Source organism: Spodoptera frugiperda, chromosome 20 (assembly GCF_023101765.2).
Source record: "Spodoptera frugiperda isolate SF20-4 chromosome 20, AGI-APGP_CSIRO_Sfru_2.0, whole genome shotgun sequence".
Classification (NCBI taxonomy): Eukaryota; Metazoa; Arthropoda; class Insecta; order Lepidoptera; family Noctuidae; genus Spodoptera; species Spodoptera frugiperda.
In genome coordinates this window covers 1,626,994-1,652,798 of record NC_064231.1, presented here as the reverse complement: position 1 = coordinate 1,652,798, position 25,805 = coordinate 1,626,994, and the positions used below count along the sequence as shown (strand labels likewise).

Genomic DNA, 25,805 nt, shown 5'->3' with positions numbered 1-25,805 from the left:
GCTACGACAATTTAACGCGAAATAGCATTCAAAAGTTTCCAGAAACAAGAAATGGGAATTTAATATAAAATTATTGGCGTATTTAGCGTGCGTCGTCGACGAAGTCAACGAGATTATTAAAACGAGCTTACGTGGTTCATTTGCTAAGGATCAGCGGCTTGATGGAATTTTGTACGCATTATTGAAAGAGACACGCGAAGGGTAGATAAGTTACGGACTAAAAGGTATTTTAATGTCAGCATTTATTAAAAACTCCATTACGTGGTGACAAAGTAACCTTCATAATTACGGCGCTGGGAGTTTAAAAGTAGAAGTTTGTCAGCGAACTTTTATTAGATGGCAAAAATGAATAATGTTTTTGTTTTGGTCCCAGTGTACCTCCTAGTGGGACTCCTAAGCTTAAATAATGGGAGTGTGTAATGAAAATTCAACATTAATAATTTTGCTTTTGGTAAGTAAGTATTATGATTCAATTAACCACATCTGTTGGTACTAACTTAATATATTTAATTATAATCCACCTTTAAGCACGGCTTAGTACCTGATATAACATTTTTAACTTAGCTGATAATGGACATTACACAAAAATCCAAGAACACAAATAACACAACACAAACTTACCAGGCTCTTGTGCTTCAGAAGTATCTGTGTCATCGGCATCGTGGAGGAAGTTAGCAAAATGTAATGCGGCAAGGTCGGAGTGAGCGTCTCTAAGTGCGGCCTGAGATCGCACGTAGCGACGCCTCGCACGCGCCCCGGCCGCAGCTGCCCGCCATCGCCAAGTACACCGACCCGACACTACGTTTTCCGATATTAAGTTTTCTGTTGGAAGTAATAAGGACTGTTATTATGTGGATAGTGTTTCTGTTATTGATATGTTTGGTGATAGAGATAGAATTAATAAATAATAGGGAAATGTGCTAATAATGGGCAAAAAGGTCTAGAATGTTTAGCTTAGAATTCTCAGTATTGACATGAGTCAGATATAAGTAAAAATTAAAATATGATCCACTTTACATGAAGCTAGTTTGCTGCGAAAAGATATATCTAATTTGTATCATGTACATTTTGATATCTAAGTCTATGAAATAAAGGTACATTTTTATATGACCATCATGTCCACATAAATAAACTAGAGAACTCGAATAAGTAGTAATACAAATACAATAAAAGTAACAAGCTATAAATATTATGTTTTTCGTATCAACGTTGTTCCATAATCCGGCGGCAGTTTTGCAGACAACGTGTAATAATATCGAAAGGGAATTATTGGAAGGAATGTTATTGGTCATATAAAATTTATTTGCCTGGCTCTTGCAATTATTTTTGGGTCGGCACCTCACTCTTGAATTCTGCTAGTATAGCATACATAAAAATGTCTGAAATTGACTGTAGGATCTGATGTTTACATTTTAAAATACTATAGATCTACTACAATCCTGTCCGATACAGTCTGATTAAAAAAAATATACCAAACAAAATACTTTGTGCATAACTTTGCTGAGTATTTTTTTCATAATATTGAACGTATGAATAAAATGAGCAACTTTTAGAAGCGCCTTTCACACCTTTCACGGAAATTATTGCTAATTAAATTGTGGTCGTATATTATCAGTATTCCACATGAAACCACAGCTATCTGTCCCCACTTCACACGCAATATAATAAGCTCAATAACTAGCACAGGTACACAACAGTAGCAGGAATTGCGATAAGCTTAAATTTTGTTCACGATATTAAAATGAAATTGGTCCAATCAGAGGATTAACCGTCAGTCGTGTTGACGCGATAAAATATTTTATTATTGTATTGGAAAAATATTGAAGCTATCACTGATATTGGACAATTGTTTTGGTTCAATCGAAAATATTAGTTAACAGATAACGGCTCAATTAGAATCACTATCACTCTTTTGAATTGTGATTTAGTATTTACTAGCGACACACCCCAGCTTCACGTAGTTGCAATGGTGATATTATGCATGTACTATACATATGAACAGTCCTCTTGAAACACTCTATCTATTAAAACAACCGCTTAAAAATCCGTTGCGTAGTATTAAAGATTTATGCATACAAAAGAACATAGGGACAGAGAAAGTGACTTTGTTTTATACTATGTAATGATAATGAATGCCTGCAAGTGACTACACGAAACGCTGATTGGTCGAAATAAAGAAAAATATGACTTCAGAATCGTTAAATATTCCTATATTAGCCCAGAAAAATATTAGTTTTCTACACACCATATCTACCAACCTTTATGCATTTAAAATGTGTGCAGCTCTTTGAAGAGCATTTCATGCATGTAACAGTTTATTTCCGTATTTCCATAAGCGAAATGGTCTGCGAAAGTAAATGGAAAATTCTAGGTTTTATTCGCTTTCAATATTTTTATTTACATACAATTCAAATTACTTGAAATAAAAAGATGGTTTGTATTCATAGGATGCACTTCTGTATTCATTGCGCGAAGACGTTCGAGTAAAACTTCTTCATTGCTTTAAACGTTATGGGAAATTGAAAACACGTTTCCAAAGACTTTGCATAATTTGTTTGTTCTTCGAAAGGTAGAGATGGTTAAATATATTTTATTAAATCAATTTTTTCACTGTTTTATGAAGTGTTTGTAAGAAAGAAATATAGTAAAACAAAAAAGGGATTATGAAAATGCTAATATTCATGTTAGCCTATCTTACGCTATTGATGAGTTTAATATTTTAAGAATCCAATATAATTTATGTAGATACACCGTTACTTACTTTCCCAGGAAATAAAAGGTGGTTAAATAACAAGGGCCGATGTTAACTTTACATAAAACACAAATGATTAGAAAATTATTGACATTTCATTTGAACATCGGCCTTTGGTATTTAACCACTCTTTATAATCCTCGTTTCTTAGTAAGAAAACGTTCGTTCACGAATACAATATACAATACAAGTCAGCAACAAAATATACCTAACAAAAGTAGTGTTCATAAAAGCAAAGATAAACTTTTAGTGACAGTAACGAAACTACAGTAATATAATACTTACTCATCATATATTTAGCGACACATATGGTAGAGAAGTTAAAGTTTGCGTCCTTCAGTGTAATAACCGCGTCGCTGTTGCTGGTCGGCATTAGTAGCTCCAAGAGTTCTAGTTCAGTCAGCCCGAACTCCGAACAAGTTATGTAACCTACGAATGATGCAAGAATTGTTTCAAAACTATTTCTGAAATTGTACATGTGTGTGAAAATGCTAGAAAACGCTCTCATACTCACTTGCTAATTTACTAAACGCTTTAGAACCAAAGAGGACTTCTAAGTTATCGAAGGCACCATCAATATAGTCTCCATAGCTATTATTCTCCGGAGTCTCCTCTATCGCGTCCAACAAATAGTAACAGTTCTGAACTTTAAACTTTTCCTTCTGAGCCGGCGTCAGCTGCAGCTGTTCTAAAGATACGGCACTAGTACACACGAGAAACACATTCCTTGGCAACGACATCGGCAGCCAAGATAAACCTGTCACTATATCACATTCCAAAGGATTCACTCTATGCACATTATCGATAAATATCAACAAAATCTCGTTTTCCATCTCCTCACATTTTCTAAGCAGACTTTGGAACCAATTATTTATATAGAGAGGATCAAAACTCGCGTCTTTTGGCAAATAACCTTCGGGAATGTTTAAAATTATCGATATTTGTTGACACATCACTCGAAGCAGTTCCAAATTGTAGGCCGATCTCGGTGTTGAAGCAGAAAATCGTACTATCCTCAAAACTGGCTTCGGGAAAATTTCTTCGCACTTGAAGTAAAGGTGTGTCAATAAAGTGCTTTTTCCTGAAGCGTCTGGTCCATATATTAAAGCTGGTGGATGCCGCGTTCGATTTTCGTAATTTTCCTTAGCGTTATTTAAAATACTTTTGGCTGCTTCTTCAATTTGCTTAACGTTAACCTTATACAAACGATTATGTTCTATACATATCCTAAGATGAGTGATGTGTTCCAGAAATACTTCCTGAAAGTTAAAACGAAAGCCAATAAATTATTCATGCGAGCAAAGTTGTCACGTGAGGGAAGTTAAGTTCGACATTGGAGACTTTAAACTCGTACGTGAGTTATTTAATGTCTTCTTGTGGAACGTATAAGAGAATTTGTTCGAGGAGAATTTCAAAGACTTGTGGATGTCAAAATTTCATAAAATTGTGAAGCGGAGTACCTATCTTCTTAAACTTTTTCTTAAGTATTAAGTGCCAAAACGGAGTAACTAACCTGTACAGTCTTTTTTCTTCCCTTTCCCTGATCGGGTTCGGTGCTAAGGCTCTCGTCGACTAGCGAACTGACCACTACTTGCACCTTCTCTCTTAAAGGAGATAATTTTTCTTCGTTGTCAGATGCTCCGTCTGTCCTCGACGAATCCGCTGAAGATGTCCTAGGATTAATTGAAAAAGAATCTTTATAATCATTCAAAAAATAATCAAATCTTAACCTTGTTTATTTAGGAATAAGAAATACATAATAATTACATCATGTAAGTATCTTATCATCTATCATTATGCACGTATGAGGTCATATTTTCTTTATTTTAATTACTGTGTCCAATACTTTAATAGATCTGGAATTTGAATAAAAAGACTGAATACTTCTTCAGTAATAGTACTTGTGACCACTTCATCAATGAGGTAATTCCAATAGATTTAAAATCTATCCAAACTTAAGAAATACTACTTCAATGACAGTTCATTTCGAGTATTGGATGGAGAAAAATACTCTAGTTTCTTCGCTTGGTCAAGATAAAATAAATCTAAAAACTTCACTGGACATTTTGTAAATGGCATTCACTGCTCGGAAGCTGTCTAAGGAATTGCCAGTAGTTGCCAAAAGTTCTTATCAGGAACTGCATTTGGAAATGCAGATAGAAATGTTTTTATGGAACCAATCTGTCTTTTTTAATACTTTTTATTTTTCGAAATTTTATCTTAATTAACGTTTTATTAATTGGTATTATTATTGTTATTGTTCTTTATGATAGCGTATTCAGTTTTAAAACCTTTTTAACAATGTAAGCACTAAACATTGATCTTAATAAATTCATAATTTAAAAGCCCCGAACTTCATTATTTCATTAACTTTTACATTAATGAGAAAGGTTGAAAGTTCAGTACTGAGTCACGGGCTATTAAATATAATCATTTTATACTTAACTATGATGTATGATAATGGACTTTTGAATAAAATATTGGATGAGATCAAATTTTAATGAATTTGGAATTCCATTTAGGTGATTGATAATGGTTCCATAATATCATTAATGCGAAAATAAATTGTAACCACAATGATAAAAGGATTATATTTTATGAAATGCGTAGCTAATGATTTTCGACGCAAAGTGTGCTTAATCTCATTCAAGTGAAGGTCCTATTTTCTTTCTATGTGGTTTGCGAGAAAGGAAAAATAATGCTATGAGCAGAAAATAGTAATCTTTTACCTCCTGTGAGGGATTCATTCTATTTAATGCATATTATATTTACAGTACCCTAAAGCGCTATTCATTTTGCACTACTCAGAAATGCCTTGAGGGAGAAGGAAAAATCTCGAAAAGCCATCTCATTCACAAACATTTATAAAGAAAATAAAACTATTAATATACGAAGGTTTTCTTTCTTAAGGAAAATATTATTTCTTTTCCTTTTATCCTCTTTGACGTAACTTGACTTGGAATATGTACCCCGAATATGACGTTAAATGCGACAAAAGATTGACAATAGAAAAAGTCAAAACACCTTTTGTTAGGGAACCTTTTGTTGTTTTAATCTGAAGCCAGAATCGTGCTGTCAGGGTCGAAGTTGTTATGGAATTTGTCAAGAGTGAAAAGGAAAATAGATATTGTATTTTTGATGATTTTGTTTCGTTCATATGTTAAAAACAAGGTGAATCGGCAGGAATACCGATGTTTGATTTCGTGTGACGTTTTGATTGTTAAACGTTTTGCAATACTAAAGCGTGCAAAACGGGATTTTGCAAAGTTAGTGTTCCTTTTAGAACGCAAACATTCATTAAAACAATAAAAAATGTTTTTTGCTGTATTTAACCCTTTAAGCGCCCAGTTTAATATCAATTATCACGCCACTAGCTACAAATCCAAAAATGTAACTACACTAAATAAGTCTCTAACTCTGTCGCAGAAATACACGACGAGCGGCAGGGACACGAAAACATGTGTCACATATATGCGACACAGGCAGTTAATGGGCTAAGTTACCTATTCTGTTTGCAAGTCACTAGCGATATGTTATCGGATAGTCTTTAAGTAATGGGTCATTTATCAAATTCAACAGTTTTAAATTAGTATAAAGTGTATATGACATGTTTTCTAAAATACTTACTCTAGCGTGATGACATGTGTATCAGGTAAAGCATCTTCCAGCTTTTTTCTTAATTCTTTTAACCTAGTGTGGGCCAACGCTGCTATCTTAGAGTCGTCAGGTTCCAAATCTGGCACGTCTCTGAACACCGCTATCATGCCCTTTGGATGATTGCCATTGGAGAGGAGATCTGGAAACATACATTGTGTTAGTTTGTAATTTACGGTGGTTTACCTGTTTGAAGACGTTGTGAGATGTAATGGCATTAATTATTGTAATTGAGTTTCGCTATTCATACTCTTGCTTTTCGAGTCGAAGCCCCGGTAACCCGCTAGGTATTTCGTAGCTCCAAGTCGGCATCAGCCCTATTGGGCTCCATTTGTTGTCTGATGGCTCTTCGACGGTTATTGGGTGTACGATAGTAGTATTTATATTACTATACATGTAGCCATATGGAAAGTATATTATTCCATTATTTCGATTATCTGCATAGTTGTTCACAGAGAATAATAATTTATTACAACAAAAATGAATAACATTTCAAAATTAAGAAGAAATAGAACATTTGGTTTGAAAAGCGGCCTGCAATGTAAATAACAAACATACCTATGTAAATAATGTACAACTCTGGCTGCGCAGTACATTGTTTTGCACAATACATGCAAACTAAAAGTTGGACAAAAACATTCCCTGTACTGGGAAACGCAATCCCCTATGTAATGTATATTGGAATGGAATGAAATATGATAGTTTGTAGAGGTATGTTTTGTGCGTATTTTTTTATATTTTTCCGTATTAGAATTGGGTCATCGCAATCAATGTGATAGTCCGTTGCAGGGTAATGACCTCCCACTATATGTATAGAGGGTCTATTATAATCTTCAAGATTGGAAAGCAAATTGCAGACCGTAGTTTAAAAAGTTCAGTAAACGTATTTCTAAATTTCTAGAAAATAATTATCCTTTCTGATATTATGAACAATAAATAATTGATTGATGTCAGAATTTGTGTGTAATCCTAATAAAGCTATTAGGATTAGGCTCCTGTTCTTTGCTCGCAAATGTAGAACACATGTTTAGAGAAATGGCTACCTTTTTACCCCTTTGTCATATTCTAGGTAAATTAATTTAGATATTCATCAAAGCGTCGTAATTGGTTATAGTAGCCTCTAATATTGAGTTCTGAAAATTAATTTGAGAAGCATTCATTGTTCTTGTTTATTGTTGACAAATCTGTCTTTGTTTTGTTTGTGTTGAATTATGACTGTAATTAGATGTAGTATTGGAAATAGTTTGCAAAGGTTATTGAGGTAAGGTAAGGTGAGTACGCAAACTTTGAAACTGTCGGCTATCTGTCTGTTGTCATACTTTTCTTTTAACTTCTTCACTGTCGGTATATGAGACACAATAGAAAACACATTGTGTCTCGCGTAGATCTGCCTTCTGACATTATTTATTTTCAGCCATGGTCGACTCACTGCGGGGCAAAGGCCTCTGATATACAATGGGTTAATACAGGCTGAGAGCTATCGCTTTTACTAGTCAATATTTAAGTTGGACCACATTGTTATAAATACATAATTTTCTTAAATTAATTAGAAAAAAGCTGAAGGTACTAGCCAAGCTAAAATGTATCTTATAATAATACTCACTTAAAGCTAATTCGCATTGTAGTTCGACGGGGCTTCGGAGCAGGTTGGTCACATCAGCACCATTGGCTAAAGCCTCCAGAGCTATGGCGTTGAATGCTTTCTGGACCTCGAAGAGACGGTTCCGCTGTTCTTCACGATCCATCAAATCGCTGAACCTATGATAAATATATTAATATTAGTTAAATATGATACTCCTTTTTAAAAATAAATAGTTCAATCATGTATTGGATAATGATAAAACTAAACATTATATAGTGTTTGAGTCATTTAGAAGTCCTCTATAAAAACACAAAAAGTAGGTAAAAACTGCTAAAATATTAACTGGCTTAATCTTCTGGCTTATGAAATTCAACTTAAAGACTCTTGATGATTCTGGTTCGTTTAACAATACTAATTTTAGTCCTGAACCCTTATCTACACTACTTTTCACAAATAAAACTAATAAATATAATGCAATGGTACGTTAAACTCTGCAATAGATTTAATGGCAATACTTTCCTCTAGCTTTATGAATCATAAACGTAAAATATTACAAAAACTTTTGGTTTGCGAGACATTATTTTCCAAGTTCGTGACAAGCCTCCAGGGAGGGCGTTGTTACATACAAGTTACACGCAAACTTGTCGCTATCATGCGAAATACATGTTGAAGACAGAAACAAAAGGGCATAGTGACATACTATCATCGATGTTATGTATATGACATTTCCTTAACATAGCATTGATGGTACTATGACATAATATCTATCTATTCCGACTATCCCCGAAGGTATAGGTAGAAGTGTACATTCCGCAGCTGCGGACTATCAATCGCGGTTGCGGGTTTACCGGAGCTTAGGTTTGAAAAGTAGGTACGAACGGGGTCGTTTTAAGTCAGTAAGAGTCAGGCATTGGATGATTTTTCCCCCTCAAAAAACGGCACGGTAACACTATTCAGTATTTGTGTTATATGTCCCATGTAATAGGAGGTGAGCCTGTTGCCACATATACAAGTAAAGTATACCCGTAATACCCAGTTTTAACCAGATTTGTTATGAATTCTATAAAAGAGAAGTGAACCGATTGTCATACGGTGCTGTACTGTGCGTTTTTTTAAATACCGAAAAACGTCTACAAATTCTTACAAGTGGCAGTGAGACAATCAGTCCTTTAGATATACCATGGATATATTTATCATACAACAAGCTCTTGTTTAGGAGAACTATAGTCTATAACGACATGTTATAGGAAGTTTCATTCACATTGCGAAAACCGTATAATTCTGCCACTCCTCCGCTTCTAGTACGATGAATGATCGACGATCCATTGATATCGAGTTTTGAAGACTTCCCGAGTTCGCTCGTGATCGTGAATGATCGGGGCATTCCGTTGATTGCTCCGATACTCTTGTAATGGTATCGAACTTCCGAAACTGTTACCAATCACGTTACGTGTCTCTTTGGGTTTTGATAGAAACCAAAATAGGTTGTTAAACATGTGTACTTTAAATATAGTGTAACGTTTTTATGAAAAATATTATTATTCCTTTAATTAGGTAACAATTTAAGAGGAAATTGAATTTCAATTAAATAATGTTTTTATTTAGTACAACAAGTTAAAAATAAGAGTTTTAAGTGCTTAAGTCAGTACCCAGCTTTAGAGTGTAGCCATTAGTTGGTGTGGCTACACTGAGCTGACTAATGGCTATAAAATAGGTATAGAGCTTAGTTGAAAAGTATACATTTGAATATAGCAAGGCAGATCTTCTTAACCCATAATTTGGCTGATTATACTAAACTACGCAATACTTATTATTAGTCTTACATAGGTCAATGTTGTTATAAAATATACAAAGGAAAATTCTTACATTAATCTCTTCATAATACAAAATACTATAAGGTTAATTATCTATCTATTTCTACACTGGTAATATTGCAGAATACTAACTAAGCTTTATTAAGAAGACAAAGGAAAAATAAAAGAGAATCCTTTGTGGAGAAAATTCTTTATTAAGGCGATTATTTTCATCTTTTATTACGTAAATAGCATAATATAATGGCGCCTTAATATTCCTGAAGGGGTAGACAGAGTTGCATTTTGCTCAATAATGTAGCACGCGTTTTTCACCAGTGATTATGCATTGCATGTAAACTTAGCTGGTGAGTCAATTGTCATATTTCCAGAACCTGTCTGAATATTGAGAATTTTTCGGAAATCCGAAAAGCTAATACTAGTAACTACTTTTCTAGCCAGACATTAATCTATTCCAATATATTCAAAGATTTACAAAAGCCTTCACATTCGAGTTTCCTGATTTGATTTTAATTTATCGTTACGCTTTTATCCTTAAAGGGGAATGCAGAAGTGCACATTTCGGCACGTAATGTCACTATATCATGTGTTCCCATTTTTCACCATTTGTGTTATAAGTCCCATGTAATTGTAGGCCTATTTTCATATACCGGACACAATTCTAGACTCCGCGTTACTACTGAGAATTTTTTGAAAAACTGAAATATACAATAATCCTTTGCCCGACCACTCAACCAACAAAGCATACACAGTTCCCTTGTATGTATATAAGGGTTTATATGTAAGTGGGGCTTCATTGTCTCATAAAAAAGTAACTTGCAGTAACATCAGTTTGAGGTGTAACAATATTTATGTAAGAAACCTCTCCCAGCTAAACGATAAATTATTTATTTTACGATCGTACTGAGTAATCGTAGCCCCGTGCTAAGGCAAGCCTCATAAATTGTAACGACCTAAATAGATGACAGCGATAAGGGATGATTCAAACTTATAATAGTTTGGAAATTATCGCACTAATATTGATATTAAAGGAGCGAAGAGTTATTGTATTGGTAGTAGGTTTTATAATTGGGTTTAAAGGAGATATAGGTGGTTACTATAATTGTGCATTTCACATTGCATGAGAAGAGTAAAAGAACCTTTGAAAGAGATATGATACTTTCGCAATTTTTCACGGTTGATCGATGAACCCTAGTCTACCAATCTCTTGTGTAATAAACGTATACGGTGTATACGTTAAAATAGGTAGTAAATCAGTTCAAAACTTGTCATAATAGTAAGTGGCACTAGGTACCGTCAATTTGATTAAACAAGGTTAAGAAATAGTGTGAAAATAAATTTCCAAAAAAATTGTATGCGATTTCGTCTCTTTCAAAAATCTTATCCTCACTTACCTATTAAAATATTAGTCTTATGTTTTTAAAATACTTTTCTAACTTACCACTTATCCTCCCCTTCGAGGTGGTAGCTGCCATCTCCGTTCAACCGGTAACAAGCTCGCACGAGGTCTGCTTGTGCCGACTCAGACTTGACCAGTTCGTCAAATATGGCTTCAGGGATATGGTAGGGCAGTACTGGCTGGTATGATGACGCGTCGCCGCCGATGAGGCACTGGTTGTAAAAAAGACAACAATTTTAAATATAGAATGTTGTGTTTTTTTAACAATAACTGTTTGCATCCATAGAAATGTGGTAGGTACCTAGTTACTAGATTTTTTTTTGTAAATTCAAATATGCAAATAGCCTTTAGAAACTTTTTGTAACATAAATAATTATAATTATTCTGTTGCTTTTAAAGTTATCAAAAGTCTACTTATGCTTTTTAGATTAACAAACAAAGAAGTTCATTAGCAGTTTTCGATTATCTTATAGCAAGCATTTAATGATTATTTCAGAAGACCACTCCATTAAAAATCTTTTACATTTTCATTTCAAAAGTTTGTTAACATTCAAAGCAAATCCATTAACTTAAAGTAATATAGTACTATTAAACATTCTTGAAACGATGCTCATTTTTATTTTCATTATTACAAGTTTATAATTATTGCCTGAGCCATTTTATAATTTAAAAGGTAGATAAAAAGAATTCTTGGTAAAAATGGCTGTAGCTATTAAGTTTCAAATTACTCATTGCAATTAAAATTAATATTGGTAAGTTCTAAGGATAAATATGTTTTTTTTTTGCGTAGCCGTAGGTTGATTAACAATTTTTCGGTTGATTTTATGAAATATTAGGTACGAAATAGTTGACTATTATTTTGATCTAAAAACTCTTTCTAATTTAATTTTACCTCAAAGATAATAATATTCATATATTTGCTTATTAGTAGAAAAAAACACAACAACTTAAGCCAATACATTATACAGCTAAAGTGATATAAAATACCTACTTCACATTACGTAAAATTACCAATTTGAAAAAAGGTAGATATTACAATATTTTAATTACTTAAAACTAATTCATCAACCATCCATCTTCTCACAAAATCTTAAATATTCACGACATACATCCTTCCATCTCGCTGCGAACAAATCACACTCTGGTACGGACGTCAAGAGAGCATTGATCATCGTCAATGCTCGAACAAGACGAAAATATTAAAGGTATTGATTTTTTCCTATCCACAGTGAACTTGACTATTTACGGTATGTAAAGTAAAAAAGAATATTTTGGGAACGCGAATTGCGAATCCCTCAGCAAAATTATTGTCTTTCAATAAATGTAAATATTTACTTTATGCTAATAGGATTTAGTTCGAAGTTACGCTAATACTTTGTTTGTAGTTTCGTATTCCACATGTTTCACTACTTTATCCTTTAAGTCCTTAAATATAATTTAAATTGAATACCGAAACTGTTTAGTGTTTTAGTTTTAAGCGCACCACTTTGTTATGTATGAAATTGTTATTTAATTTCACGTTAAAATATTATTAAATACAAATAAAACACACGTTAGCAATAGACACAAATCATGTGGTTTAATATACTGCCCAAAATAAAGCAAAGGTAATATACTCATTCAGCCTTTATACATAATTCCAAAAAATAATTCTTCAATGCTTTGGAGAAAAAGTAATTCAAACTTCATATTAAAGCAAAATAATTATTCTATTCAACAAAAATATTTTAATTAATTAGTATTATTTGCCATTTTATTTGTAAACGTATAAACAAATTTTGACAGGCTGAATGAGAAAGTGCAGCCGTATAAAAATTAAGAACAATAAATAAAAAATAAAAAATTAATGGCTTTTTATATTTTTTTGCAAAAAGTGGCCAGTATTAATTTTATGTAAGTATAAAAAGGTAGCGAATAAAAAAGTTTACCTTAATAATTCTTTTTTAAAATAAAGGAATAAAATGAACCAAAAACAATTAAAAGCTAAAGTAAACTTTATGCCAGCTTCATAAGGTTGTAATTTACTTACCAGAAAGTAGCCGGCTTTCGATGTTTGGTTGCAGCATTTGATTTCATCGAGGTAGTGGTGTAGTAACGCCGGATTGGTTTCGTCTCCACCGTCGGTACCATAGTGCATGTCCACGAACTCGATCTAAGGGGAAAAAAACAATTTTGTAGTAAGTAACGATAAAAAAGTAATGGTAGAAGACACACCTTCATAGCATAGCACATCTCTGGTGAAAAAGCAACCTTATTGTCATGGCTTTACGCTAGTTATTCAAAGGTTTTTTTCAGTCATACAGCAATTTAGTCTTTACATAACTGGGACAAAAGGCAGAGAGACTGACATCAATGTATTTGTATTTGCACAAAATGGTGGATTGCAAATAGTTGTTTTTGTGCATTCAATTCGTTTCACATTCCCCTGACGTGCGTCCAAATATTTTGATAGACACAAAAGTATTCATATTTACCAACGTTTTCAATAAAAAGTATAAAATATTTTGGTCAATAAAAACGAAAGGCTTTTTGAGCTTTTTCATTTGAAAAGAAGTCCGCAAGCGCGTAATATTTTAAAACAAACGATATTTTTTTAAACAATTTTATGTTCACTTTTTTAAAAAATACTTATGCTGTCTAAACTTAGTGACGTGTTGTTGATGCGGTCGTAAGTTCGACTACCAAACTGAAATTTGCAGGCACACTCTTTTAAACCAACAAAACTGGTGAAAAGTATGTGTTCCATTGTAAATGTACAACTTTACTATATGTATACTGAAAATGCAATATAGATATAAATATATATAAATACATAAAACTTTTATATTAAAAGGGAATCGTCTTCAGAACTTGAATATGCGAACCTCAATTTTTTAAGTTGAGGATTATATACCTAAAACTTTCTCCTAAATCTGAAAAACACTATGCTGAAAACCGCATTGTATGGTTCAGCCAAACGCGAGATAATCGCACACAAACATACAAACAAACAGGTTAAACTAAGAACCTCATTTTTTAAGTCGATTAAAAATAAAATAATGGTCTCAGAAACCGCGCTTTGTCATTAATAAATATCTTTCCGTAATGTAAAAGCAACTTAATTTGATCTTCATTTAAGTCTAAAATGTTGCACATTTCAAGAAAGCCTTTGAATCGAAGCGAAGAGTTTCTACATTAGGAGTATAAAACCACATCGCTCCTACATAAGTTTCTACTTAACTTACTTTATTGAGTGGTTAAGCGGCATTTAAGTTATATTGCTTTACTTTGATCGTGTTTCAGATAGTTTTATTTCTGTTCAGCGTTTTAATTTTGTGACTTTTAATTATTGTAATCCTAGAATTATTTTTTTCAATTAAAAACAAATCAATTTGATGTTTCTATGTAGGTAATTCAGAAAAGTAAATAGCTTTACTAAAGTACTGACCGACAGACTGACAGTTTTAATACTTAAATTATATTTGCTTTGACGTTCAAATGTGCCTTTTTGATGTAATAGTATTTTTGAATTGGAAGTATAAAATCATTTTGGAATTAAACGTATGTTTTTGCTGTGGTGTGACAAGAACAATTTGTTTGTTAAAACTAGTCACGAAGTTTTGAAACATTAAATTCAGTATTTACGAAAAAGATTTTACGTTCAAACCAGTACGGTAAATTGTGAACCTCAAATCCTAAATACGAATGGTAACCAAACCAATAACGAAATCAATTTCAATCCCTTGAATCCACTTACAATTAATACGATCACACGTAATCCACGTGTATCACTCAATGAAATTACATTTCAAAATATCTGAGTTTAATCTCGGCAGAATCAATTCTGTCCGTTGCTTCCATTTGTAACGGTCCCTGTCAAAGTTCCAGATGCATTTGAATTTGAATTTGGAATGTAGAATGATGGCGCCCGCGGCGTACTCCATTTTGATTCAGGTACGGAGTTGTTTGGAATTTCTGTGTGATGTCGCTCATTCGTTTGGCGCTGTTGCTTTATTTTATGTGTTCTCTGTTGTATTCTGTGTTCTATTTCAGTTATATTTGTATGAGTCACTGACCTATTCGGTAAAATTAACAAAATATATAATTGACACTTCAATCTAAATTGAAGGATTGAATTGCGATGATACCTTTTTAAACTGAATTGTTTTGTGTGTACAAAGACTTAAAGTTGTCTATAATATATGAAGTAACTGAAAAAAAAAAAAACCTCTAACATCAGAACGAAATCTTTTAATTAAATTATTTCAATTGTCATTATACCTAAGTGGCAAGAAATACCATAATAAAATTATCTTAATTATTTATTTATTTTTAGCCATGATCGTCCCACTGCAGAGCAAAGGCCTTATCTTAAATTACAAAATATCTTAAACATGATTAAAACATTAGTCGATTTTCGGTAAACCTAACCTGAAATTGGGGTCCAAAGGTTAATTCGGGACCTCTAATTTGACCAGGTTAATTAATTCAGATCGCATTATAATAGGACCGCATGCCTGCCGTGAAATACACCTGTGCGGCCATATTATCTTATTTTTTGCTCTCAACATAAAATTTGTAGCTCACTGCACCAACTATTATGAAAAGCTGTTGCCTGATTTACGGTAATTTTTATGTGTAAACCTACTTTTACAGGTGTATATATAATATTTTTAGTACTATTTTTCATAACTTAGACGCGCTTGATGGTAGTCATGATATTTTTTTAAGTGGCACGTAAAGTGTATTGGAAAATTTGGAGGAGATTTTTGACTATAGTAGTATAACGTAAAATCTTTTTGAAAGCCATTCTAAAACTACGTTTAAAAAACTGACTTGAAAAAGAAACCTAATCACACAAAATAGGAAAACACGTGTTAAAGTTCAGACCTCAACTTTTTTAAGTCGAGTACCTAAAACAAAGTCTGAAAAATGCTAGGCAGAAGTCCGCATCAAAATCTGTTCAGCTAAACGCAAAATAATCGCGTACAAACATACAGATCAAACGGAGAACTTTCTGTTTTCTAATTAGGTCAGATAATACTATTTCTTATTAAAAAAAAAACTAATAAGCCCAATAACACTTTACCTGACATAGTTATCAAGTTCTTAACCTTAACTAATATAATTTAAATTCTTTGACTGACGCCGTCAGCAATAGAGGCAGACTTTAGGTAATCTAAAATTGTATGTTAGACTAAGAGTGCTTTTCCACCAAAGACGTGCAATGCTACGTTGCTGTGGAGGCGTTTGACTTCCACCTATCATATTCATTGGCACACATAGCTTAGCACTGATGGAACCGAAGTCAGCGTAGCTATGTATTTTTTTATGGAAAGATGCGTGCTATGGACGCGTGCTACGAATGTGTGTTATGGATGGCTTCTCTACTACTGATACATCGCATACTCGAGCTAAGCATCTTCCTCGCACAACCACATAGCTTAGTATTAGTATCAGTGGAAACGGTCACATAGTTTCACAGCTTGACTATTACATCTTTGTAGCATAGCTACATAGCACATCTCTGGTGGAAAAACACCCTGAGTATCGGATCGAAACTTTTACGAAGTGAAAGTACGAGTGACATTGAATATTTTATGATACCTAACCCTCGTTTTCAGGTCTCTTTTCATATTTAATTCTCAGACCGAAAGGTTTTCGAAGGTGTAATTAGGGATCAAGTCGAGGGTAATTGTAACTTGAGAAGTTATTATTTATTTTTTTCATAATATACCTATTTGTTAAGGTTTAAAGAATGTTTTTAAATTCAATTTAGGTATAGTGATATTAAAATTCCATTTAGTATGAACGAATGTGTAGTTTTCAGGTACCGTATATTGTCAAATAGATAACTATAGGGTAAGCGTTACTTCTACTTGTTTCATTTCAAATTTAAGTAGAATTGGTAAACTATTGCCTTGCTATTCACAAACTAACTACGACAACCTTTCTTGCCATTACGCCACCGTTTCAATTTGCACTCTATTCCTTTCTTATTTCAGTAGGTTTTTTATGGTATAAGCATGTAAACGGGCAGACGTATCATCTACGTATCATCATCAGATGGTAAGCAATCGCTGCCGCTCATGGACATCTGAAAAACCAAAGGTACAGAACATACAGGAACTTAAGGGTTGTTGGGAAATCGGGGATTGGAAAGATTGGTAACCTCACTTATGCAGCGAAACACCACGCAAGCGTTGTTTCACGTCGATTTTTTTGTGAGGCCGCTTTGGCACGAATGGGTCGTGCCGACATGGATCTCCTACACTTAAAGTTATTTGCCTACCTGGCTTATCAGCAAGAAGAAATATTTGGCAGCAAGTTTTCTTGTTAACGCGCAAAGCGTAAATAATAACAAAGCAACAAAAGCCGTGGTCTTGTCAGAGGGTCTTACGGATAATCCAAAATGAAATTTTCTTTCATCGCCTAAATTTTATTTGACTTTCATATTATTCTGTGGGCCTCGTGTTTTGTTTGAATTAAATTAAATGGAGACGACAACAGACGCATTTTACTTCAATTTACTCGTTTTCAATTCTATATTTAGTATATTTTATGTATAAGAGGATTATTATTCTGCGGACAGCGTAGTGGGTTACTGGGGCTCCGGCTCGAAAGGCAGGAGTAGAAACGGGGTGGTATTTAGTCAGTAAGAGGCTAACACTCACTCTCACCTCGCCCAAGGCAGAGAAGTCACTGGATGAATTTCCCCCCTCAAAAAGGGTGGTTAGTATTGCCGCATATTGTACGCAAGTACAGAGTTTTGAAAAGGAAGCCGTCATTAAACCTTTGATTTTGTACTAGATAACCATTTAATTACTTAGATAAAAGAAGAGAACAAACAAAACAAAGGTAATTCTTCTCCGCTTCATGACAATCGATATACAAATATATTCGGTATGCGCGAATAGTGTAGGCATTATGCGACTACTAAACTAACGAGGCAGTCAAACGTACGGGAGGATTTTAAATAAATGTTTTCCTAATTACACAGTAAAAGGTTAACCGACTATACTCGATGCTCACAAATCTGCTCACAAGTTCCCAAACAATAAGTTCATTTACATTTAGCCGGTTAATATGTTCAGACTGTCTCTGCATCCCAAACTTCATCGTTCTCTACCGAAGTTTCGACTCCGGTCAACCGCATGTCATTGCACTACGAAACTCGCTCTTATTGCTTACGAAATAAGGCTCTCAAGGTCAAACAGTGTTGATGTTCGTAGATTTTGTGGGAATGTAGTTTAATGGAAAGTTTGTGTAGTAGTAGTAATGCGATATACAGGTACTTAGTTGTGGACTGTAGGTACGTCTGTGTCGTGGTTGTGTGGAAGTTTCGAGAACAGGTGTAGGGGTTCTCATAATATTGTTGTTACAAAATTAGAGACTAAATTTGTCGTCGCGTCTATTGGGCCGCTGTGTAAATTGGTATAAGGTGTTATTTTATTAACGACGACGGGTGTTTTGGTTAGTGAAATTGGGAAGTGAATATTTTTATGTTAGATTCAAAAATATACCGTTTTGGATAAAATTGTACGAAAAAAGTGATAAAAATACTTCTTTCTCCTTATTCTTGATGATAATTTGGATCGCCTAGAAAGAAGAAAGGCTATTTCTAATCTGATATTGTCTCCGGATCCTCGAGAATCTGTATTGTTCCACATCAGTTCATATAACCTACCTCAATATATCGATCGTCGTACGTGGACTGCAACTCTGGACCGACCATCTCCAGGATTTGTCTTCTTTCTTCACGGAATTCTGTGGAATAATTAACTTATTTAGGACCTTGTATTTAAAATAAACAATACCCTTAGTATGAGTTTGCTTTACGTTGAATGTAATCGAAACGAGGGCGCGTTCGGCGCTCTGATTGGCCAGCTCGAATAAACCAACCAATCAGAGCACCGAACGTGCTCTCGTACTAATGGTACAGAAGAAAATGCATTTCCTTGGTGTTATTTTTCAATAATTGAAATATTTACTTTGTCTTTAGCAAGTGTAGTTATTGATGATAACAAAGTTTGACTTTTGACGAAGTAACATAATTAGGTTTAGTAAAACTTAACAATTACGACAAATCCTATTCAAAGTTTAGACTATTAATAAGATTTTATATAAAAAATAAACCTATCATAACTTTCCCTCTTTCCCATTCAAAATAAAGCAAAGAATATTTATTGTATTCCACAGTAACAATGCTCTGAGATTCTTCGCCTGTGGAAACCAAGTACTTCAATATCTCAAGTACTTGTTGGTACATTGATACAAGTTTGAAGTATTGCCTCGTATTTGCGAAGGAAAATATAAAATACAGGAATATTCATACAACATGAGGCAAGAACAAGCACTTGTTCTGAAGTAAGTGACCCTTGAAGAGAACACTGACTTTCTTTACATTTCTGTGGCAGGAAGACTGTTTTGTTGTTGATGTCAAACAATTTATTTTGATGTGAAACTTTATTATAAGTAGTTATAAGTAGTATTGTCACTGTTAGGTGACTTGTTTTCTTGATCACCATAAATAAGCTGTAATAACTATGGAAGGATGAAATGTTTTGTATTTTTTGGGTGGCCGACCTTTCTATGTAGCAATAAAATTTTTGATAATTTGATTGTTCTTTGTTTAAGTTGAATGGTCTCATAGTTTATTAATTAATATAATAAATAAAACTCATTCTAGAGGTCATTTCGCCATAAGTCCTATTTTAACGACTAAGTCGTATTTTTGTTTGTTCTGGCTCTTAAAACGGCTGGACCGATTTTGACAGGTCTTTAATCAAGCTGATATACTAAAGAGTAACTTAGGCTTGTTTTATTAGTCACAAATTCCGTGAACCACGCGAACGAAGCCGCTGGCATCATTTGAATAAACTAATTCCAATGGAAAGACTTAACGACATAGCAAGCGCCATCTATGCACTTGTGCATAGATATATATAGATCTTGATCTATAAGATCAGAAACTAAAACCGTCATTACGACATTACCAAACAATTATCCAGACGCCAACTGACCTACTCCTCCCAATCTGCACTTCATAAACCATTGCAACAATGTACCAAAATATCTTCAAAGAACTCACCATTGTAAACAGAAGCCACGAAGATCTTGACAGCACGCGGGCCTGGCCACTTGTCGCTGGATTCCGTGAAGCCCTTCAGTGCGTTGAGCACCGCCGGCTCGGGAGCGCTCATGGCGCCCCGTCCACTGCCTCACCCCGCACCACTTGCGTCACACCGCCGCATTCTGGTGACAAAAGGAATATAATTTTAGTGTCAATTTACTGTAGTAGATGTGCTAGTTAATTGTTAAAAGGATGTTTAAGTGGCTACGTGTAAGTAGCTTAAAGTTATATTTTTAACAAAACTTGTCATTATCAGTTTTCGCCATACAAAATTCAAGGCCATAAGTTAACCTATTTGACAAATTACGAAGAAATGATCAAATTAAGATCCAAAACCTTATACTGTACTGGAAAAAAGCTAATAGGGCTTCCCGGCTCGATCTGAGTGTCACCATGGTCTCACAGAAAACGTTGTGTTTCGTTGTATGTGTGACGTTACCGGAGGCCTAATTATCCCCTACTTCTTTTACCGATTCCCCAACAACCCTTAAATTCCTGACCCTCAAAAAGCCGACAGCACAATTGTAACGCCTCTGCTGTTTTGGGTATCCATGAGGCCGGCGATTGCTTACCACCAGATGATTCGTCTGTTCGTTTACCGGATTATAAACAAAAAAGAGTTAAAATATTCCGAGCACAATAATAAAACAACAAAAATATTCGTACATTTCAGTTCCCTTGTAAAAAAATAACAACCATCAATATGATTTCGGTATCGCGAGCGGCTCCGATCGTAAATCATAAACTCGATGTCAAAAACAAGCCTTGCCTATACAGAAAACTTATTTTTTTATCAAACAAAATACATAATAACAAATTGTAGCCATTTACTGATATTTTGTCTTCAAACGAGTTTCGGATATTTTCGTATAAATAGCAATCAGTTACGATCAAATTAACTGTTATTAATTTGACATAATGATGCTTTTATAGATAGAAACAAGTTTTTTAGATTATCGAAAAGGAAGACAAATAACCCAAAATTGATTTATTATTCTGACTGAAATGGGATACGATATTTTTATAATAACTATCGTGAGACATTAAATTAACTGGTACGATACTGATCGTACCAGATAATTTGCTTACGTCGGTTGCGCGACGCCGTCGCGACGTCTGCGCACTCTGTTCATGATGAGGTGACTCTTCCCCTCTGTGACAGGAAACGAGCTTTTGTCAATGTATTTACGTGAGTAAACCGTTATTTTAAGTTACTTTAGGGTACAATATTTGTCAATGCTGTTAGCTGCTGCATTGCTGAGTATATAAGAATTCGAACATCCTACTTTGCCAACCTGAGAATCAATACACTACCTGTCTCACTATAGTCAATACCATTTGTTTGATAAGTAAAGTCAATTTCAGTAAGATCTTAGAAGACCTTATCGAAATTTCAAGATAGTAACAAGTTCAATAACTTTAAAATCCCATAACTTTTCAATCATCTTAGTTAAAGTATTCTCTACAGAATTCTTTTAATATAAAGAGTGAAAGAAATTTATTATACTTATGTATAATATAAGAACGGGATAGTTCTCTCAGATTGAGTGGAACACAAAAGGCACTAATCAAAAGCTTCTCGTCTGAAACCTTTTGTAGCTTCACTCTGTAGCTGGGAGACTTCTGAAGTGCGAATAGTAGCTGCAAGCTGTAGCTCCCTGTATATAATATAGTACTTGAATAATATTCTTTTGGAATGGTTATTTTATGTGTGAGTTTACTTTGTGTGTGTGTTCCACTTATTAAGTGGCTGATTTACATGTGGGTATTGCTACGTGTGTATGTGTATGTACAATTTACTTTCATAATAATTATTTGTCATTGTCATTGATTGAAATTACATGGGGAATTTTATTGTAACTTTCGTGAGACATACTAAATTAATTATTATGTTATCGGCTTACTCACGTAATTGTTTGACGAGGAACTCGACTAGTTTCAAGCCATGCTAGTGGCTCATTTTCATGAGCAGCATTCCGCGACATACGACGCGGCGATTGTCGCGCTGCTACTAGAGTAGTTACTAGAAGAATATGAGCCTCTAGCATGGCTTGAAACTAGTCGAGTTCCTCGTCAAACGATTACGTGAGTAAGCCGATAACATAATACATGGGGAATGAAATTATTATATAACTCCAGTCAATATTGACTTCTGAAGTATTAATTAATTACACACGACTTCACAAAGCATATACCGAAAATTGAATTATCAACGCACACAATTCATTTTCTTCACACATCATAAACCTACTTACTACAATAAAGAACCGTAACACCTCATAAACAAGATCCACAATCATTCTCCCACTTTTAGTATGATAACACGAAAGCTATAAAGTATATATAAATAAAAATTGCTCGTACGTACTACAATCAAGCTATACAAACCAGTATAAACTGACATTTGAATGTGCGGAGAGGTCTTATAAAGCGGGACCATGACAAACTGGTGTTGTATAGGTTGATGTGTGCATGTCTCCCAATAAGTAGGTTACGTAGCAATGGCAGCCATCCGGTGTTACGCGCGCCCCAATTAGGCAAAATGTGTCGGACTGAAGAGTGCAAATGTCGTTAGTTCGAATTCCAGATCGAATGGAAAGCGGAAATGTCATTAGGGCGAATTACTGATGTATGGGAACCCAATCAGTGATGGTAGATGTAATTTATTCTATGTATAGACATGTGTTTTTAAAGAGAGATGGGTTTATTTCTGTTAGCTTTTATTTTGGAGACGTTCTAACTTGGTTATGGTACTAATATAGGAGGTGATATTTTGAATAGCGTCATCATTTACAGTATAATGACATTTTACCTTTTCTGGTCAAATATCAGTGTAACTGGGAAAAGGTCAGGATTCTTTGAAAATATCCGTCAATAAGACTTCTAAAGGAAGAACTTATTGGCTAGGATATTCGTGTCTACTGGCAGAACTTATGTAATAATTAAGGAATTTCTAAATAACAAGGGCGAGTAAACCTAATTAGTGCACCTAAGAGTAATTACTGTAGGTGAGAGATGCAAAAATACAATTTAACAAACACAATTTTAACAGGACTATTTCGAGTCCCATGTAATTGGGATGGTCAATCTATTCACGATTCAGTAATCACATTCACAATCAAATCAACTAATCAGTGCGCATACAAATATTCCCTATGCAAATACTCGTACAACTAACATTTACCAATTGAATAGAATCCAGATTTCATAGAAACTAGAATTTACCACAACAATACTACACAAACAGATTGTATTACCAAAACAAACTGATTTGCATTTCGTTAAATAATTAATGCTCATACCCACGCCAGCCGCTGTAAAGCGAGATTGTTCTGAATTCAGCGCTGTAATTGCAATTTGCGTGTATAGTTAAACTTACCTACTAGCATTTAGTAGGTACTTAGTTATATTTCTGTTTACTAAACAATGTGCAATGTGGAATAATCTAAGTATTATGTTGATAGTTCTGCTAAATTTTATTTAGATTTAACTAAGACTTAGATGAGCTGCTTAAGATGAAACTTAAACAAACTTATTTTTTTATTTTGGTTAGATTATGTACGTATTTTTGTAGTACCGAGACATCAAATCATTTCTGCGATAATATCTATAATATACTTGGTGACCCGTTTGTTTTTGGGAGCATTGTTATATGGTTCTTATGTAAAAAACAATACAAATTTGCGCAGAAAAAAACCTTAGACACAAAGTTCGCGGGGTTCACTAATCGTGTACTTAATACTGAGATGACTGTGTCAGGCTTAGAAGCCTAGCCATAGAAAAGTAGTTCCTAGACATCTCCTCTAAACAGATTTTTACCTAACTCTGCATGGTTTTGTGAAAATAGCTAGGTAGCTATTTTCAGCTAGGTAGCTACATACACCATATTTGGGTATCATAAAAACACTCATTCAGAATACAACATCTAGTATGGATTGAATTTAATACGACTATCTGGAATAATATCTAGAACTTACACGTAGGTATCATATTGCTAGCAGTAATATAATATTCACATTTACATATATTTATTTTATAGTTCACTCAACAAGCGAGGACGTGACGACAGCTACATAAGAATAAGGATCATTGAACACTGTTATTATTTCCTTCGAAATAATTCTGATATTTTTGTAAGATAGAATTTGTCGAGCATGCAGTTTGGGGGTTTGATCGCAAGTTCTGGAAAAAATCGGGTTACCAGGGTTCCTGCTCGAAAAGCAGGAGTAGGAACGGAGTGGTTTTTAGTCAGTAAGAGTCTGACACTCCCACAAAAGTCATTGGATGATTTTCCCACTGAAAAAAGTACTGGAAATCTTTGAAACGGAGTGATACCGTGGCCTCATTGAAAACCGACGTTAAACACCACTTGCGTTGTGTTTCGTTGTGTGAGTGAGGTTACAGCAGGCCCGATTAATCCCCTCCCACTTCATCCCAATCTTATCCCGATTTTCCAAAAACTCTTAAATTTCTAACCCCCAAAACGCGGGTAACGCACTTGTAACGCATCTAGTGTTTCAAGTGCGTTGGTTTCTATGGGTGGCAATTTCTTACCATCAGGTGATGCGTCTTACCCACTTATACCATAAAAAACAGCAAAACAGTCCAAATACGTAATTTAAACAGATACAACAAAATTGAGTATTGTACCCAATCTTTTATCGATTCATTCTACTCAACGAATGTACTGAATTTCGTTCCACTTGAATTGAATTAATATTCAAAGGGAACTCTTCTTCTTCGAGTGAAACTGTCAGTTGGTCCGTGCTCCAGTAATAATTGATACGGTTCTACATTTAATTTTCTATGATAAACAGGAGTTTTGCATTAAATGATTTACGGTACTTCTGAATTAATGAGACGTTTTGTTATATGTATTGTTATTTATTGAATGGATTTGGTGCAATTTTTGTTTGGGATATTTTGTGCTTTTTAATTTGAAAATATTGTATTTATGCTTAAGGTAGCCGCTTCTCAAATAATTATGAGGCTTGGTGATTATAATGTTAATTACTAAACCGTGTGAAGATTTTACCTAGTAATGAGACACGCCACAATCTCACAAAACCGCCGGAACACTAAAGACCGGCGCGTTCTTAAGACATTAATAACTGTTTTGGATCCCGCATCGAAGAAAAATCAATGAGACAGTTATAGGCTGATGGTGTGATCTGATGTGATCATAATCATCGAAAAACTGTATTTAATTTTAGACGCTAAGGCACATTCTGCCTTACAATATTTCAAAATGTACTCGACCTTATTTATGAACCTGATTAATTGAGTAAGATAAGTTTACACCCCAGCGACAAACTACTACACAAAGAACTTTGCATAAGAAGCGAAAATAAATCTTAAAGATAAATACATAAGACATAGTATCCCATAAAATTAGCTGAGTTTACTATTACTTCAGCAGTGTAATTACCGCACTTCATTTACTTAGGTACGCTAGACCTTAATGTATGTACTTACACATTCTTAGGCTATATTAC

The 25,805-nt window shown here is 34.2% G+C and overlaps 1 protein-coding gene across 3 annotated transcripts in view; it reads right to left on the bottom strand.

Annotated features, from left to right (window-relative positions):
• LOC118282191 (protein qui-1) overlaps positions 1 to 25,805 on the bottom strand; it is a 138,022-nt gene that overhangs the window by 34,613 nt on the left and 77,604 nt on the right. For all 3 annotated transcript variants that reach the window (XM_050701440.1, XM_050701442.1, XM_050701441.1), the window contains 10 exons: positions 20,269 to 20,432; positions 18,865 to 18,944; positions 13,228 to 13,350; positions 11,241 to 11,410; positions 8,010 to 8,164; positions 6,380 to 6,548; positions 4,266 to 4,425; positions 3,267 to 4,011; positions 3,038 to 3,181; positions 622 to 822 (listed from right to left, as the gene is read on the bottom strand). In XM_050701440.1, coding sequence (XP_050557397.1) covers positions 622 to 822; positions 3,038 to 3,181; positions 3,267 to 4,011; positions 4,266 to 4,425; positions 6,380 to 6,548; positions 8,010 to 8,164; positions 11,241 to 11,410; positions 13,228 to 13,350; positions 18,865 to 18,944; positions 20,269 to 20,380 — 2,059 coding nt within the window. In that variant the 5' untranslated portion in view covers positions 20,381 to 20,432. The remainder of the gene's footprint in view (positions 1 to 621; positions 823 to 3,037; positions 3,182 to 3,266; positions 4,012 to 4,265; positions 4,426 to 6,379; positions 6,549 to 8,009; positions 8,165 to 11,240; positions 11,411 to 13,227; positions 13,351 to 18,864; positions 18,945 to 20,268; positions 20,433 to 25,805) is intronic.